The sequence below is a fragment of the Glandiceps talaboti genome, chromosome 7 (genome assembly GCF_964340395.1).
Source record: "Glandiceps talaboti chromosome 7, keGlaTala1.1, whole genome shotgun sequence".
NCBI lineage: Eukaryota > Metazoa > Hemichordata > Enteropneusta > Spengelidae > Glandiceps > Glandiceps talaboti.
Genome location: NC_135555.1, coordinates 226453 through 245417, shown reverse-complemented (window position 1 = coordinate 245417; position 18965 = coordinate 226453). Strand labels below are relative to the sequence as shown.

Sequence of the window (18965 nt, the reverse complement as noted above, 5' to 3'; positions counted from 1 at the left end):
CTTGTCACGACCTGTCTTTACCGATGACCAATGAGATTGCTAAAAAATGATATCATGTACTATTTCTGTCGGGTCAGCTTTAGACTTTTTACTCAGAATTGACCTGCAATATCCACGCCCTAGTGTAATAAAGTTAGCCACAATTCCTCCATTTGTTAGGTAAACTATGGCTATATCTCCATAACGTGGTAATGACCGTAGTTTTGAGAGAGACTTATATTGAGCTTGGATAAGAGAAAATATACCTAAGAAAAGGAGAAAAAAAATTAAATTACTGCGGATAGATATATCAAGATCCCTGCAAAGCGGTCATTCCTACGTAAAACCCACGTTTCACATGACGTCGGCACTTTCTGGAACTAAACCAGCTGTACAGAGACTGTATAACGTTTGTTGGACAAAGTCGTCGGAATTTGCGGCCAAAATTCGCCGTAAAGAAACATTTTACCCTGATTTGTGCAAACCAACCGTCAAGATAACTCCTTTCAGTGAACTCAGTCTGGATTTCAGTGAAATCACGGCTTTCTCCGACCGAAATATTCAAGAAACCTCACCATGCCAGCTGAACGTAAAAGCGATGGATTCACCGGCGACCTTTTACGATTCTGAGGTAGACACCAAAGCTGGCAAGAAAAACCCAGTTTTCCTGTTTGAAGACGGACCCCTATTGGCTGATTACGGCGATCTATATGAAAACGAAGGTTCGATAGATCTCAGCTCCTATCTCGATCCATCAGGAACGACGGTAAAGAACGACGACCTGTTCCAGGAGTTTGGGTTCCTTTCCGCCGCTTCAACTTCTACGGTCAACCCCGTTAGCACGACATCGACGCAAGGTGACGACAACGCATCGTCAATACCAGACCTGATCAAAGTAGGTGATATAAAACAAGAATTTCCAACAGAAAATACGGAACACATGCCTCAGATTGGTGAAAGTACAAGATTAAACGTCGACGAGGTGGACAGCGTGCGAAAGATCGTCGTCAAGATAGAAAACGACGATAGCGGACCTAGCCAGTGTCAAGCGAATACTGTGGACGCCAAACCGTCGGGTACACGAAATCCATTGAAATCGGCACCGGCGGGGAAGGCGATCGTGAAGGGTAAACGCATGATAGATAAAGAAAGCGAAGAATACAGGCAACGTCGACAAAGAAACAACGTAGCTGTCAGAAAATCTCGAGAGAAGAGCAAGCAGAAGCAAAGCGAGACACAACGCAAGGTTTCTGATCTCCAAGAAGAAAACGACCGACTGCAGAAGAAAGTAGAACTTTTAACAAAAGAACTTACCGTCCTCAAGACACTTTTCACTAATGTTGGAGTTCAAACACCCGTATTTAACGGCACTGACTCCATGTAATTTATGTAACGATGATAACATAGTGACGGAATACAAACTTTTTCCTGTCTTACAGTATATGTCCAGTTTTCTGGTTCAGAAATTATACTTATTTATACACTGTCTGTCATGTCTGAATTTATATAGATACATTTCCAAAGTAGTTATTAAGTATCTTGTGTTTTATAAATCAAGTGATGTGAGGTTGTACTAATTTGTATTGCATATGAATCTTTAGACCCTGTTGAAATGGGTCTATGTGGAATCATGATTAAACCGAGTTGACAGTACCTGTCACAAATGTGAATTACTCGTTGTGTCATTTCATAAAATATCTAAACCCCCCCCCCCCTACCCTGTCCCTAGAAATATCCATTTAATTTGAAAATGAAGAAATCTTCAGATTTAAAGAACCCTGTTTTAAAAAATATGACATCATATGGTACTACTGGTAGATTATATCAAACTGGCAGTTGACTCGAACATTTTCTCCTAGCATGGAAGTACCGTACCACCAAGGTTTTACTTCCATGTTTCTTGATACTTGGTAGATGGTGAGAAAATGTGCCAGTTTCCAATACTAGCATAGTTCAAAAGTTAACTAATATGACAATGGTTGTAAAACACATGCTCTCCTTATGTTTCATTCTCTCAGTTGGCATGCCATGACAGACTACACTGAAGTCAAATGTCCCTGAAATAATCGCCTTGAACTTTGACATGATGATGATATGCTATTGTGTGAAAATGCCTGCTGAAATGATAGGTACAGAGTGTGTATGTAATGTGTGTATGTGTGGCGATCAAATAATGCAAGTCATCAAGTATATAATTATGTTTAATAATTCGTTATGGAAAAATGAATTTTTACAAAAGTGAACATCTCGGTAATTACTGAGAACCTAAAAAATCCTCATGTAACATGTCATCAGTGTCATGTCATGTGCCTTCTCACCCACATACCACCCACACAGGGCCATTGTTCTGCAGTGCAGTGGTGTAAAGGCCTCAAGTCCAGAGAATTCTGGAATGTTCTACCTCATGGCATTTCCCCCACTTGAGACCAACTGTAAGGTCGCTATCAAGTGTACCTCTAGTCCAGAATGTAAAGATCACAGAAATATGTGTATGTAGAAACTGAACAGCGTTCACTTTTTGATATTATAAATTAAAATGAAACCGATATGCCAGAGACTCCTGTACTGTGTTAGGGGAACCCCTGTGATACCTTCTATTCATATGCAAATATATGACCCCCCTACATGATGTCATGTTGCTGAGTATTGCATCACTGATTTGTGGTACAGACAATCTGCAATATACATGACCATAAAACATAAATTTAAAGGAGTTGGGTTGGAGAGCAGAGGCGTCACTAAAATCAAATATTAACAGTAATTCATTTTCCTATTATATTTCATGGTATATAAATGTTGGCACTGATTAATTTCACATGCAACATGGATTTTGTGGCCAGGTCGGTAGCCCAAAGTTTTTACTAGTTTTAGCAACAGAATATTTCTTAAGTTCATTAGTATTCCAGGCTACTGTGGGGTGCCAGTTGTGAAACTAGGATAAATATTATTAATCACTTGCATGACTTGGGCATCTTCAGTGTGAATTATATCTAATTATTGTAACCTTGTTCCTTTGTACTGACAGATTTCAACTAAGGCTGGGGTCAGAATATTTACAGTGGGGGAGGGCTGGGGCTGGGAAGAAATTGTTTTGAAGTTGTTCACATCAAAATTATATTACCAGTGTTTGATTTGGGTAAAAAATGTGTTTAGTTAAAAAAATGTAAACTCCAAAACTACTTGGCAGATCAGTTTGAAAATTGGTGGGAACATTCTTAGGCATGTTTATATTAAGAAGTGTTGATGACATGATGATCCCATCAGTAATATACAAATTAGGGATAAAATGTGTCTCTTTGGTCAAAATCTATAATTCCAAAATTATTGAGCTGATTGGGTTGAAATTTTATGGGAATGTTCTTAGTGCTATTCAGATTAAGAATTGTTCATGACATGATGATTCCATCAGTGATATGTAAATTAGGTCTAAAAATGTGTCTTTGTGGTCAAAAATCTAGCATTCCAAAACTACTGAGCATATTGGGCTGAAATTAAATGGGATGCCATCTGGGGATGTGTAGATGAAGCTGTATTCACAACGTGAATTTCAAACTAACAATCAAATCAATTTAGAACTTCATTATGTTATTTTACAAAGTGAAAATAATCTATATATAAATGACACACGTAAGCATGACCAATGTAAAGTAACAAACATCTTTATTTCTTACAAAATATAATTACAACTTTAAAATTTTAACATGGTGAATTCTCTTGTACAAAAAGAGGCAGTGGTTTCAAAATATCAACAGCACAATAATGAAATATGTAGCAATATACAGAGAAAACACATTTCAGGTTTAAATACACATTTGGATACCACGAACTTGTAAAACTTCACAGAGTGTGCATACTGTTGTGAAGTATTAAAACTTGTCATAGAGACTGAAGATGAAGGTATTTCAAAACTTCCTCAAACTGACAGGTTTTCTTGTCATTTTGACTACTGCTATAAAAGATCTGGTGCTAAAATATTTTGAAATATTCTGTCTAACAATTATTGCTCTAAATCAATTTCTTCCATTGCAATTGTTTTATCTGATATCTGAGCTACAAAGCATGACATTGGACCAACTGATTTACCCATTATACAGTGTATATCATACCCATCTTCTGGTTGCTCTGAGACAGGAAGGAGTACTTTTATTGTTTTCTGCAACAACTGTAGAAAAATAGTAGATATATTAGTCTATATTATATGGTTGAGTTTTGTAATCTGCTCTTTCAAATCAATATACATCTCATTCAACTAAAACATCTAACTTTTTCAAATATGGCTAATACGAACTCAAGCTAGCCAATTGTACCCAAACCAACATACATCACACACACACACACACACACACACACACAGAAAGAACAAAAACAACACTTTACACAAGCACACACAACACATGCAATGCAAGTTCCCACATTGACACATGAAACACAAATAACGTTAATATAAAGGTACACAAATTATTGACTGATATTTGTGAAACACAGAGATATTCTTTACCCATCATAACTTACCTGTACTTTGACAGTCATATCTTTCATCCGACTGTCTGCATACTTGATAAGTACCTCTAAGTTCATGACAATATCTGGAGTAGATACAGTGTGATTACACTTACTGCAGTGTAACTGGGTGATACTGTTAAAAGGAGATGGACACTGGCATTATGGTACTAAGTAATTTCACAAAATCATATCGTGTTCATCATTGCCAAAATCAAAGGTTAATTGTAAGTCTCAAAGGTGATTTAAGTCCTTCTATAATTGTTGATAAAGGGAAATACAGTAGTGTACGTGTAGTAAGGGTTTTATGGATTATTGAATGCCACTGTTCTTTATTCATTCCTTATAAATAATACAACTTAGTCTAGAAGTGAGCTATGACATATGACTGTTTCATCATCAATGGTAAAAAGAAGACTTACTTGTCTTCACCACCCTGTAACCTGTCATTGCCACAGATATTGCATGCTGGCCAGGAAAACGCTGTACTTTCATCAACACCACCCACAATACCTGCAATCAAATAGAAATGTAATGTATTCATTCATTCCCTCCATCCTATAGACTGAAACAACTCACTCCCTTGGAGCCATAGTCTGAAAGGTCCAGTCGTGTTAATACACTTCTGTAACCAATTGCAATGCACAAACAACAACTGCATCTTTCACGCTATTGGAGCCATAGGTCAGTGTTGGAAGGGTAAGGGATAGCAGCAATCAATACTGGCTAATCTCCTAGACTCTTACTTAGTCTGAATATCTTCATCTGGTTAAAACTGCAACATGATATTTACTAATTACGGTATCTAAGACAATACCACAATGTTTGGATAAGGCTATACATGACAAATAACAACAACTAATCTTTTAGTCTGAAATTGCGGTATAGAGTTCTTATGATGAATACACTACTATTATCTTGAGATCAAAGTACTGTTAGATTAACCACACTATACAACACTGTGACTGTTCTACACAAATAATAAAAGTAGCTCATATCAGAAATGCTAACTCAACTAATTTGGCTGAATTTGTATGGGGATGATCTGATTTGATTCATAATAACAGAGATCTTACCTTTTTCTACTAAGCTATTATACAATCTGTAACTTTGATTGTAGCACTGGAAATATGTACTCCAAGGACTTCAAAACGTCTCTATCAACTCTGCTATGGTTCCTCCCTATCAAAAAGCAAGAGACTACACATTGTTTTCATAAGCATGGATTTTCAATAAAAAATCCTACCCACATCCTTACTAATGACTATAAAAAAATACAGAAATAAACTTTAAATCACTAAATTCAACCTACATCTATGTCTATGATTCTGTGTCATTTCTTATCCAATGTTCTCTCAAACCACAAAACACACAACGGAAATGACTAGACCAAAGATGAAGTTGGAACTTGAAGTTGTGTGTATGCACAGATATGGACAAGTTGGCCATGTTACAACCCAAGCAAACGTTGGACAAGAAATGACTGAATAGACAAGATGTAGATTGAATTTAGAGAGTTAGGATTTATTTCTGTATTTCTTATCATCATTATCAAGGTTGTGGGGGTATGTTTTTACTGAAAATCCATGTGCAGGAAAACATTGTTCAGGCTCTGGGTTTTTGATAAGGAGGAACCATAGAGGAGTTGATGGAGAAGTGTCGGTGTCCTCGGAGTGCATATTTCCAGAGCTAATTTGATTCATAATAAGAGATCTTACCTTTAACTTTCACCAAGCTATACAATCCGCTATTGATATCTACTCTGGGTAAAACAGCTGGTGATGTACATGACACAGTCTTGGCCATATCTTGTGTAATTACCATAACACCTGTTGTTGATGACCCATCACTTTCTACTTCTGTCCTGTACACCATACTACAACTATCAGCATATACATGATAAGCACCATCTGAAACAGGGATACAAAGTCATTACGGTATTTCAAAGGTTAATTATCTTTCATTCACTGAAATAAGATTTCCTTGAAGCATATTTGTCATATGTGTTGATTAAAACAACTTTTATCTGCAAATAATTAATGCAGTTACTGATAAGTTTAAAAGTCCATCCATCTTTCAGATCTTACAATTCTTCACCAGAGACACATAAGTGGAATCATAATATTGTAAAGGTTAATAGAGTATTAAAGAAGGAATATACATGTACATGTATTTAATACCCACATATTGGGTACCTGTTACTGTACATGTATTTAGTGTATAAGTTATGTAATTGTAGATTTGTAATTTGTTTGTCAACAACAGCAAAAACAACATCTTAGATATCCATGTGAATGAAAAAATCCCTGCTAAATGATCCTGACTTACAAGTAAACAAGCTCACCTCTAGGCTTTTCAACACAAACATCTTGAAAATACAGTGTATTATTTCCAACCGTGAGGAACTTCCTTACTTCATCCAAGAGGTAGCAAGAACTTCTGATGTGGAGGTAAATATAGGATGTTGTTGCATGTTGTGATTGTGATGAAGTCATCTTATTGGTTGATTGTAGGGAAATATCACTAATATAGACATGATACCCAGTCACATGTTCTGTATCATCAGATTGTTCTTCTGGTCTGGCATAAATGATTCTACCATGTACACTGGTCCTATGGTTGAGACACTGCTGTTGATCAAGCTGATAGAGGAAGCATTGTACAGCAATGGTAAAATACCAACAAATATAAGGACAGAATATTGACATTTGGTTTTAAAATGGTCAATATTGATGTGGGCAGACACACATACAGAATCTATTGCAGACACACATACAGAATCTATTGCAGACACACATACAGAATCTATTACAGACACATACAGTATCTATTGCAGACACACATACAGAATCTATTACAGACACATACACAATCCATTGCAGACACACATACAGAATCTATTACAGACACATACAGAATCTATTACAGACACATACAGAATCTATTACAGACACATACAGAATCTATTACAGACACATACAGAATCTATTACAGACACATACACAATCCATTGCAGACACACATACAGAATCTATTACAGACACATACAGAATCTATTACAGACACATACAGAATCTATTACAGACACATACAGAATCTATTACAGACACATACAGAATCTATTACAGACACATACAGAATCTATTACAGACACATACAGAATCTATTACAGACACATACAGAATCTATTAGAAACACTCATACAGAATCCATTGCAGACACACATACAGAATCCATTGCAGACACACATACAGAATCCATTGCAGACACACATACAGAATCTATTACAGACACATACAGAATCTATTACAGACACATACAGAATCTATTACAGACACATACAGAATCTATTGCAGACACACATACAGAATCTATTGCAGACACACACACACACAGAATCCATTGCAGACACACATACAGAATCTATTGCAGACACACACAGAATCTATTACAGACACATACAGAATCTATTGCAGACACACATACAGAATCTATTGCAGACACACATACAGAATCTATTGCAGACACACATACAGAATCTATTGCAGACACACATACAGAATCTATTGCAGACACACACACACACAGAATCCATTGCAGACACACATACAGAATCTATTACAGACACATACAGAATCTACTGCAGACACACACACACACAGAATCCATTGCAGACACACATACAGAATCCATTACAGACACACACACACACAGAATCCATTGCAGACACACACAGAATCCATTGCAGACACACATACAGAATCCATTGCAGACACAGACACAGACACACAGACACACAGACACACAGACACACACACACACACACACACACACACACACACACACACACACACACACACACACACACACACACACACACACACAGAATCCATTGCAGACACACATACATAATCCATTCCAGAAGCCCATCAGGTGTTCCTTGTTGGCTCTAAAATTCAGTCTACAAACCTACCTCTAGTACTTCTTTGAGAGTGATTGAATTTGGAGCTCTATATACTTTGGACACTTGCTGACTTAGTTGGATTTTGTCATGACCTCCTGTTGTAGAAATGACATAACAAAAACTTGGTGCTTGACTTTCAAAATGTTTTTGATTCTGAAAAGTACAAGAATAACAACATTACTGTGATTCACTGATTATCACTATAACTAATAATTATACATTAATCTAACTAAAAAGTAAATCAAGTATGAGAGGATAATTTTGTTTTATTTTATATGACTAACCGATGATGTAGAATATGATTGTCCATCTTTGGTGGTAGTCTGACTAACCAATGATGTAGAATATGATTGTCCATCTTTGGTGGTAGTCTGACTAACCGATGATGTAGAATATGATTGTCCATCTTTGCTGGTAGTCTGACTAACCAATGATGTAGAATATGATTGTCCATCTTTGGTGGTAGTCTGACTAACCAATGATGTAGAATATGATTGTCCATCTTTGGTGGTAGTCTGACTAACAAATGATGTAGAATATGATTGTCCATCTTTGGTGGTAGTCTGACTAACCGATGATGCAGAATATGATTGTCAATCTTTGCTGGTAGTCTGACTAACCAATGATGTAGAATATGATTGTCCATCTTTGGTGGTAGTCTGACTAACCAATGATGTAGAATATGACTGTCCATCTTTGGTGGTAGTCTGACTAACCAATGATGTAGAATATGCTTGTCCATCTTTGGTGGTAGTCTGACTAACCAATGATGTAGAATATGATTGTCCATCTTTGGTGGTAGTCTGACTAACCAATGATGTAGAATATGATTGTCGATCTTTGGTGGTAGTCTGACTAACCAATGATGTAGAATATAATTGTCCATCTTTGGTGGTAGTCTGACTAACTGATGATGTAGAATATGATTGTCCATCTTTGGTGGTAGTCTGACTAACTGATGATGTAGAATATGATTGTCCATCTTTGCTGGTAGTCTGACTAACTGATGATGTAGAATATGATTGTCGATCTTTGGTGGTAGTCTGACTAACCAATGATGTAGAATATAATTGTCCATCTTTGGTGGTAGTCTGACTAACCGATGATGTAGAATATGATTGTCCATCTTTGGTGGTAGTCTGACTAAGCGATGATGTAGAATATGCTTGTCCATCTTTGGTGGTAGTCTGACCAACCGATGATGTAGAATATGATTGTCCATCTTTGGTGGTAGTCTGACTAACCAATGATGTAGAATATGATTGTCCATCTTTGGTGGTAGTCTGACTAACCAATGATGTAGAATATGATTGTCCATCTTTGGTGGTAGTCTGACTAACCGATGATGTGGAACATGCATGTCCATCTTTGGTGGTAGTCTGACTAACCAATGATGTAGAATATGATTGTCCATCTTTGGTGGTAGTCTGACTAACCGATGATGTGGAACATGCATGTCCATCTTTGGTGGTAGTCTGACTAACCAATGATGTAGAATATGATTGTCCATCTTTGGTGGTAGTCTGACTAACCGATGATGTAGAATATGACTGTCCATCTTTGGTGGTAGTCTGACTAACCGATGATGTAGAATATGATTGTCCATCTTTGCTGGTAGTCTGACTAACTGATGATGTGGAACATGCTTGTCCACCTTTGCTGGTAGTCTGACTAACTGATGATGTGGAACATGCTTGTCCATCTTTGCGGGTACATGTAGTCTGACTTGTTATTGGCTTACAGAGGGAATTAATCAAAGAAAATAAAGCTGGTGACCTGAAACAAATAAAATCAATCAATTACAAATAATCAAGTTTTATATGATGGAACAAATTGAAGGACATGTGGGATGATAAACATTCACTCACTTTCAATTATACAAAGGACATGACAAAGTCTTTTCATACTAAAGTTCACACAGCCAGAGGTACTGTTACTTGCACTGGTAAGTGCACATACTTGAAGGGTATTTGCACTGCAGTGCAATACCAAAAATCATTATTGCATACCTGTATGCAAATGATATGCAAATGAATGCAGACTCGTTCATTGTACACATGTGATCGTACAGTATCACTTTTACAAAAATTGTCTGTTTCAAATAACCATACCTAATAATAACAGAAACCCATGCCACATGAGTGCTAGTGTGGGTACTCAGGGGTATTTATACTCATGCTTGCAGTGTTTTCTGTTACACTTTCCCTAACTACACTTATTAAAGGATGGCTGCAGAGAACATTGCAAGCACATTTGCAAATACCCTGAGTATGCCACAGTTACACTTGCGCATCATGGAGTTCTGTCATAATGTTCAGTTTACCTTAAAATTTATGAAATTATATCTGGTGTTAATAATCTCCACAATTAATAGTGGTAATGTATTCATAGTTAAACCTATGTGAGAAACATGTGATAGTTATGTCTTACCAAGGACAGAGTGAGAACATGTGACAGTTATGACTTACCAAAGGACAGAGTGAGAAACATGTGACAGTTATGACTTACCAAAGGGCAGAGTGAGAACATGTGATAGTTATGACTTACCAAAGGGCAGAGTGAGAACGTGTGACAGTTATGACTTACCAAAGGACAGAGTGAGAACATGTGATAGTTATGACTTACCAAAGGGCAGAGTGAGAAACATGTGATAGCTATGACTTACCAAGGAGAGTGAGAACATGTGATAGTTATGACTTACCAAGGACAGAGTGAGAACAGGTGACAGTTATGACTTACCAAAGGGCAGAGTGAGAAACATGTGACAGTTATGACTTACCAAAGGGCAGAGTGAGAACATGTGATAGTTATGACTTACCAAGGACAGTGAGAACATGTGATAGTTATGACTTTGTTGCCAAAGGACAGAGTGAGAAACATGTGATAGTTATGACTTACCAAAGGACAGAGTGAGAACATGTGATAGTTATGGCTTAACAAGGACAGAGTTAGAATTTGCCTATATGCCATTTGTAAAGTTTATCTTAGATAACAAGAATCACTTTCTGTAATCTTCAACCTCTAACGGTAGTATGAGACAGCTGTTCACACAATATATTTTTGACAACAGCCAGCCAACTTCAATTAGAAAGCGCTCCTTACCTTAGTCTGTTTGTTCTCTGGACAACCCTGAGTCCAGAGAAGACATAGACTTTGCCTTGGCCATGCCGTATACATTGTGACCAAGTCTGTTCATGAGTACAACTGTGTGGTAATTGTAATTCACAGAATGCTCCATGCATATCTTGTAACAGGAAAACCCATTGATAACGTGGTTTTGATGTTCTCTGTGGTGACTGAAGTCTGCCTCCAAGAAGTCTCGGTAAACTTGGAAAGAAGTTAGAAACAAAAATATTATAACCATCTAATTCTTGTGTGTGAAATAAAATATCCCCATGTGATCATCAGAAGTAAAGTAATGTAATAATAATAATTATGATGGTAGTCTTCTTATAGTGTTTTCCCACACTTTGCTCAAAGCACTTTTAAATTACAATTACTACTCCATGGCATGGATCTATATCGACCTTTACTTCCTCAACTCATTGGAAAGCATACAATCCATTGCAGCCTCTGTAAGCGCATAGAATTAAAGCATTCACATTGCGCCCTCAAGTCTATCCTACCAGGTCCCCAATTATACAGCTGGTTGACTGAGGCACTATCATGGTTCAAATCTTGACTAAGGACTTAACATTCAGAAACAAATCATAACCTGCAGATTCCAAGTCAGTCATTCTAACCATTTGGCTATCATGACTCAACAAAATTATGAAAGGATGAATAGATACCATAGATTCAATAACTATAGACAAGTATTTCAACCAAGACGTTCTTTTACAAGAGAAAGTGACAAATTGATATGAACATGCAAAGATTGAAGAAAGAATCTTTTTAGTTTTTTGAGGTTTAGATATAAGGAGTGCACTGATTTGTTTCTTAACCTAAATTCAAACTCCCAAAAGTATCAACATTCCATGATGATATTTATACAATTCATCCTCTCACCTTGTACTTTGGCCAGCAAACCTCTTACAGTATAACCTTTGTACAGTGGCTTGTACACAGAAACCAATGGCAGGGTGTCCACCATGTTCTTCAATGCTTTCTAGAAATGACTCTGAGATTACATGTTTGGGCTTTGATACAGGAACAATAATCTTGGTTTCTATGGTATCTGGAGATCTTCTGTTGCTGAATAATTGTGATGGTTTCAATTTCTACAAATATGATGGAAGTAAAGCATGGTGAGGGAATTGACTTGAACTAGCTCCCCTTATAACCATTGATGTTAAATTAGTATTTTTTTCACTAACCACATACCTGTCTGCCTTTCTTTATTTATCCCACCTCTCCCCTGTGTGTCTGTGTGTCTGTCTGTCTGTCGGTCTGTCTGTCTGTCTGTCTGTCTGTCTGTCTGTCTGTGCTACACTAAATACATTTTGAAGCAACAAAATCTTTCATTTAGAACATATAGTAGAATAAAATTTTCCAAACCTTTTTTGGTGAGAAAACCGACAACGAAGATTGGAGTTCATCTCTAGATGGTTGTAAAGATGTCGTTATCTGTGAACTGAAATCACTGTCTTCAGTTGACATGCCTCCAACAGATTGACAAAAGTATGTACATAGTATGATGGCTTCCTTGTGGTGGGGAATTACTAGTTTCTGCCTGAAAGAGGACATATATATAATACCTGAGTATATTGTAATGACACAATTACACATTCTTGTAAAAAAAAAAGAAAGCTGCATCAACAATAAAATACATCATATCAAAGTCATGATTTGTATTCCTTGTCCACTAAATACAGTTGATTATGAGGACCATAATGACTGTGGGACACTGTCAGTAGGTGACTAATTCAAACTTTCAATTTTGTTAGAAAGGTACACATTTTTTGGTACATACAATGGTGGGTAGATTTTGATACATACCATGGTGGGTAGATTTTGATAACAGATCCAACATTCAGCATAAGTTGATCACTAGAACTTGCTGTAAACAATATTGTGATGGCAGTAGGTGTAGAGTCTTGCATTGCAGTACCTGATAAAACATCACACTGGGTAATATTGATGTTACATTGTATGTCTATAGATAATACCTTTACTGTCAGTGATGACCCTGTTTGGCTGTCTGAAATTGATAAACATTGGAAATGACCAATTAGTCCACATGTAGTAATTTATTTGATGGTACATGGACATCAAAGAAATGTGCTACAAAATTTAAAATAATTGGTATTACTAATCTTGGAAAGGCAATACTTGTAAATGATATTATACAATAGCAAGGTAAGTGGATTTCCAAAAACAGATTTTACAAATAAAAATGTAGACTGAAGTACTTACCTGATGTCGATTTCTTTGAGTTTGCTTTCTGATGAGACCAGAATGTCATTGAAGACTTTTCTCTTGATAATATTGTATGTAATTGTTCAGCTAACCCACCTCTGTTGGATCAAATATATGCTGATCAATATGAGACTGACTCTCAGTAAAAACCTGTTTTAACACCATACACATAATGTTTATTTCTATCAATATTGTTAGTGACACAGGACTAGTAATTGGTTGGCAAATAACAAACTGGCAATTGGTTGGCAAATAAACAAGTCTCCCATCAAATACTTTACTGCTATTTGACTGAATAGTAACATGATTTTGAAAGAAATTTGTGGCAACAAATCAATAGTAAAAATGCCTGTGATATGCAGGAAATGGCTGGATTTTAATAATTGACCCTGAGGGTGAAAACAAGGTCAAAGTCTCAAAAGAGATTGTACACCTAATAATATAGGGATAGACACTTGAATGGAGTCTCCATGTTTAAGTTGTTGAGTTTTGCAGTAAATCATGATTGTTCACTACAAATATGGCCACCACTCAGTTAAAAGTTATGTACGCACAACAAATAATGCATGTATTATATATTTCTCTTCTTCGCTTGTTCTGCATTACTTTAAGACATTATTTTGAAAGAAATTGGTCACACATAAATGCTACGAACTGTCTGCAATATGCCAAGAAACAGTTTCATTTTAATAACTGACCCAGGTCAAGGTCAACATCAAAGGTCACTGTCTTACAAGAAAGCTTGCATATGACTATATGGGGTTAGACACTTGAATGGAGTCTCTGTGTATTGAGGTTTGTAGCAATATATTGATCTATTAGTTCAAATATATTGACAAAGTTTACTTTCAGTGCTCACATAACTTTGTCAATATTTCCCTTCTCCAACATTACCTTTGGACATGATTTAAAAGAAAATGGCAACAAATAACTACAACAAAGTGTCTGTGATAGGCAAGAAATGGCTTGAAAACTCCATACCTGACAAATTTCTTCTTTTTCCTGGTTGATTCAGCCTGGGTAGATATTGCTGTAGTTCTCTTATCTGGAGTCTGCCCTTGGACAGATTTCAACCAATCACTACCCTTCTTTGGGCTGCTACCACTGTCATAACACTCCCTAGTGTTGACATTGCCTGCTGATGACAGAGATGCTGTGGTAGCTCCAGAACTAATACTTGGTATGGACAGTTCTTGAGATGCTCCATCCTGTATCAAAATAAATGGGTACCATAGGTACAGTGGACATTTATAGTGTTTTACTGCTTCAAAGAATACCCTGACAAGAAATATAGCTGTCAAGATCCAACAACATTTCTTATCAAGACTAGTGCATTTCTAACCTCAAGATATCAAAATCAAGAAGAAAAGAACAATTTTTCAGACTCCACATATAGTAATTGACTTTAGGGATCGGTCAGTTTCTTCGGCCTGGGGGGGGGGGGGGGGGGGGCGGTGGATTGGTAGGGGGGGTCACCCTGTTTTTGAAATTGGCAGTAGGGGGGGTCATGCTGTTTTGAAAATTGTGGAAGGGGGGGTCATTGTGTTTTAGATTGTGATGGAAGAAAAAAATCCTTTCTACAATGGCATATAGCCTTGTCTGAAATGTGGTACATGTCAATATTTGTTCTTGTCCCTGTTTCTTACATGAATTCTTTAACATTACTTATTAGTTCAAACCTAACTATACATATTCATATACATTGTACATGTACCGGTATTACCTAGCTACCACACTAGTTACAGAACATGTCATGTAAATGCTTGGCTGTTTCACAATCAATGCTTCACTTATATTGCAGTTTGGGGCAAAAGTGAACTTGAAGGTTTCGTAATGGTAATTTTCATAGATAGTTTATAAATGAAGTTAATCTAAATTGTTCTACTCAATCTGAATAGTCTCAAAATTGACTTTTCAGAGTTAAAAACCTCCGGGGCTTCTAGGGGGAGACCCCCTAGGACCCCCCCCCCCCCACACACACACATGAGGTGTACACATACTAGTCTCAAGATCTTCCCCCTACCTCTTACTGTCAAGATCCTATCAAACTATATTTCAAAAATATTTCAAGCTTATGTAGTTGCATTTTATATGTTGGTACTGTCTTGAAAGCTTGGAAATTATTTTCTGAAAATGTCTGAATAGTCTCAAAATTGACTTTTCAGAGTTAAAAACCTCCTGGGCTTCTAGGGGGAGACCCCCTAGGACCCCCATAAGAGATGTACATATTCCCTTCTCAAGATGTCCTACCCTTCACTGCCAAGATGCTATTAAACTCCTTTTCAAATATATTTACCCTGTGTAGTCAATAATTATAAATATGATAGTGCTAACCTGGGATCTTATAAAGTAGATGCAAGACAGTCAAGCAGTGACTGAGTCACAATAAAAAAATACCTGTCATGCGAATATTATATATGGGGGGGGGGGGGGTCATCATGTTTTAGAATTAAGTGATAGGGGGGTCAGCCTGTTTTGGGTTTTACAGATAGGGGGGGTCAGTGACTTTTTGTCGGTCCGATTTAAGAATCCACCGCCCCCCCCCCCCCAGGCTGGAGAAACTGACCGGTCCCTTACAACAAAAGTGATATTTCTGAATAAATTACAACAAACCTGAGGTGGTTTTGCTGACCTTTGAACTTCTTCATCCTCTGAAGGTGATTCATAATCAGAAATGACAGCATCTATTGACTGAAAATAAAATTCAGTTCTTATTAAATAAAAGATGAAAAAATAATATTGAATATTTTCAAATTGCAATATTCACTTGATACATGATTCTACAAGCCGAGAGAACAAGCATAAGCATAGTTACAGACCCATGGGAAGGGGAGGGGAATATTCACGTGTATATGCATATGTAGTGCAGTTTGAACCACCCACCCCCCCCCCCCCCCCTTCATACCACCCTCACCCATTTTTCAGCTCATGTAGACTCTCAGTTGATTTTTTAAGCATTAGGCAGAGGTTTGACATCCTCTTTGAATGCACATATGACTTTGGACCCCATATTTGGACGCGGTTTCCAATTTTCAAAAACACTTTTGCTTCCCCCCCCCCCCCCCCAAATTTCTGACTGAAATGTAAAAATCTGACCCCTAGTTTCTGGCCACTAGTTTTTGAATTTTTGTTGTATTTGTGCTTGTAATTTGAATCCATCAGGGTACACTTCTACCAATTTACCCTACCACCATAGTCAGACAAGGGAGCTCAGTGTTCAGTTCTGTGTTCTGATTGGTTATCTGGAGCTCACCTGTCTTGTAATTGGCTGCTGTTTTTTGTTTGCTGTCAATTTCATAATGCTTTGTGATCTGAGTGGTTGTCTTGTGTCAGGTGGCGATGGTGCTATGATATCTTCCATACTGTCACTATCACTCGAATTCCAGTCTATCATAGCAATTTCATTGTCTGCTTTGGAGACAGGTGACTTTACAACAGTAAAAGTGATCTCTGTGTGATGGAACATAAAGTAATTTGACACTCACACTGATATGAAAGATAAAACATCATGAAAACACAGCAATATTGAGAAAGGACATCTTGCTGGTGTTTCTGGGACAACCTGTTTTTATAAAACTTATATTCAAATTTGAAAGATACGTAGCTGTACAACACCCCTTGGGTATATTTTCCAGCCTGCTGGTCTGATATAGGGGTAACACATTTCAAGCAAGAACTAGATTCTAAAAGGAAATTCACTATACTCTTTTTTGGTCTAAAAATTGAAATTTAGTATGGTTTCCTGAATTATATTTTTAAACCCTTTACATTGTATTAACCAATAAGGCAAGTTTACTATCAACTTTGGAGTTTACCCCTTCATGCATTCAATCATTGATTATGTTAACAAACATGCTGTTAAAGAGCAGACCTATCAAAATTGGGCTTTTGGATTTGTGTCACATGGGTCACTCATTCAAACCAATATTTGTACAACGAAACATCACAAATGTGTAACATTTTTGAGGAAGTAACATTAATAGCAACCTCAATCTCTATCTATATCAATGTATAATAATTTGTACCAATGAACTTGTATTGTCTATATTTTGCAATATGTGTTCTTTATTGATCAATAATTCTATATTCTCCTCACTTTTCTTTTCTGACGACTTTGCCTTTCCTGGTTTTAGTTTCATTTTACTTGGTGTCTTTTGTTTTTCTTCTTTGATGATTTCATGATCAAACCCATCTGTGCACCTCTGCCAGCTTTCTTCAACAGATTTTCCTTCAGACTGTCTTTTCTTCTTTGCCGCATTACTTTTAGAAGATGGCTGCATTAGTCAATCAACAACATATTCAGTAATGTTTTTCTTTAAACCAAACTTCAATCATTCTTAACAACTGGTATTGAGAACAATTTACTTGTACTATCTCATAATGGGAAACATACATGTATGTATGTATGTATGTATGTATGTATGTGTGTGTGTGTGTGTGTGTGTGTGTGTGTGCGTGCGTGCGTGCGTGCGTGCATGTATGTATGTATGTATGTATGTATGTATGTATGTATCATATGTATGTGTGTGTGTGTGTGAGTGTGTGTGTGTGTGTGTGTGTGTGTGTGCGTGCATGTCTCAATGCAACACTCAACCTCAATTTGTGTAATGTTTGTAGAACGACATTAACAGTTATGATTTTCAAAACAGTCCCCCCCCCCCCCATCATAAAAAATGACCGCTCCCGCCTTTAATAATAAAACACGTTCTGAAGCAACTGCGGGATAACGAGTTCCTCCTATTGCTCACCGAGTTTCGTTTGCTTTTGACTCTGAAGCCCTCGTCCCTTTTAAACCAGTCCATTTTCTAATTCATTCTGTATTTATGATTCACCACTGATCTTCGAAGGATCACAAGAGCTGCAGGTCGCAAACTCGTAACTTGCTCATGTAAACTTTTCCACCATTTTGTTTAAAAACACCACCCAAGTTACTTTGGAAATGTAACTTTTCAAGACGTCCATATCTGTTTTCTTCCTTTCAAGTGAGAATCCCGAGTAACTTTAACCCGTCAAAGTTGTCCTTAAATTGGAGTAAAGTAAACAAATCTGAAAGAAAACCGCGCTGCTAGTTTAATCCTATAACTTGTACTGGTCAATGCTGTTTTAAGTTAAAGACTTAGGGAGCTCTGGTGAGCGCCATTCGTACACATGCGCATTTAGGGCA

The 18965-nt window shown here is 37.0% G+C and overlaps 2 protein-coding genes across 2 annotated transcripts; one reads left to right on the top strand and one right to left on the bottom strand.

The window, feature by feature from the left end:
• Nucleotides 1-322: 322 nt before the first annotated feature.
• Nucleotides 323-1649, top strand: LOC144437655 (uncharacterized). The gene has a single exon (XM_078126648.1). The coding sequence runs from the start codon at nucleotides 338-340 to the stop codon at nucleotides 1361-1363; it is 1026 nt and encodes a 341-aa protein (XP_077982774.1). The 5' UTR covers nucleotides 323-337; the 3' UTR covers nucleotides 1364-1649.
• Nucleotides 1650-3734: 2085 nt separating this feature from the next.
• Nucleotides 3735-18696, bottom strand: LOC144437312 (DNA repair-scaffolding protein-like). The gene is made up of 19 exons (XM_078126235.1): nucleotides 18550-18696; nucleotides 17898-18075; nucleotides 17055-17251; nucleotides 16415-16492; nucleotides 14783-15009; nucleotides 13799-13899; nucleotides 13382-13571; nucleotides 12941-13115; nucleotides 12452-12663; nucleotides 11546-11770; nucleotides 9736-10219; nucleotides 9256-9446; nucleotides 8728-8866; nucleotides 8453-8596; nucleotides 6824-7121; nucleotides 6198-6389; nucleotides 4902-4992; nucleotides 4492-4615; nucleotides 3735-4141 (listed from the first exon to the last, which is right to left on the bottom strand). The coding sequence occupies exons 1-19, from the start codon at nucleotides 18601-18603 to the stop codon at nucleotides 3977-3979; spliced, it is 3465 nt and encodes a 1154-aa protein (XP_077982361.1). The 5' UTR covers nucleotides 18604-18696; the 3' UTR covers nucleotides 3735-3976.
• Between the last annotated feature and the right edge of the window lie 269 nt (nucleotides 18697-18965).

What these genes read in the sequence shown, in the direction of transcription:
- LOC144437655 (XM_078126648.1), top strand. Translation starts at nt 338, where the DNA reads ATGACGTCGGCACTTTCTGGAACTAAACCAGCTGTACAGAGACTGTAT.
- LOC144437312 (XM_078126235.1), bottom strand. Translation starts at nt 18,603, where the DNA reads ATGGACTGGTTTAAAAGGGACGAGGGCTTCAGAGTCAAAAGCAAACGA. An exon ending in AAAGTCGTCAGAAAAGAAAA is followed by an intron (nt 17,252 to 17,897) that starts GTGAGGAGAATA and finishes TCCATCACACAG; the next exon opens with AGATCACTTTTACTGTTGTA. An exon ending in CTCTCAAAGAAGTACTAGAG is followed by an intron (nt 7,122 to 8,452) that starts GTAGGTTTGTAG and finishes TTCCTCTATCAG; the next exon opens with CTTGATCAACAGCAGTGTCT.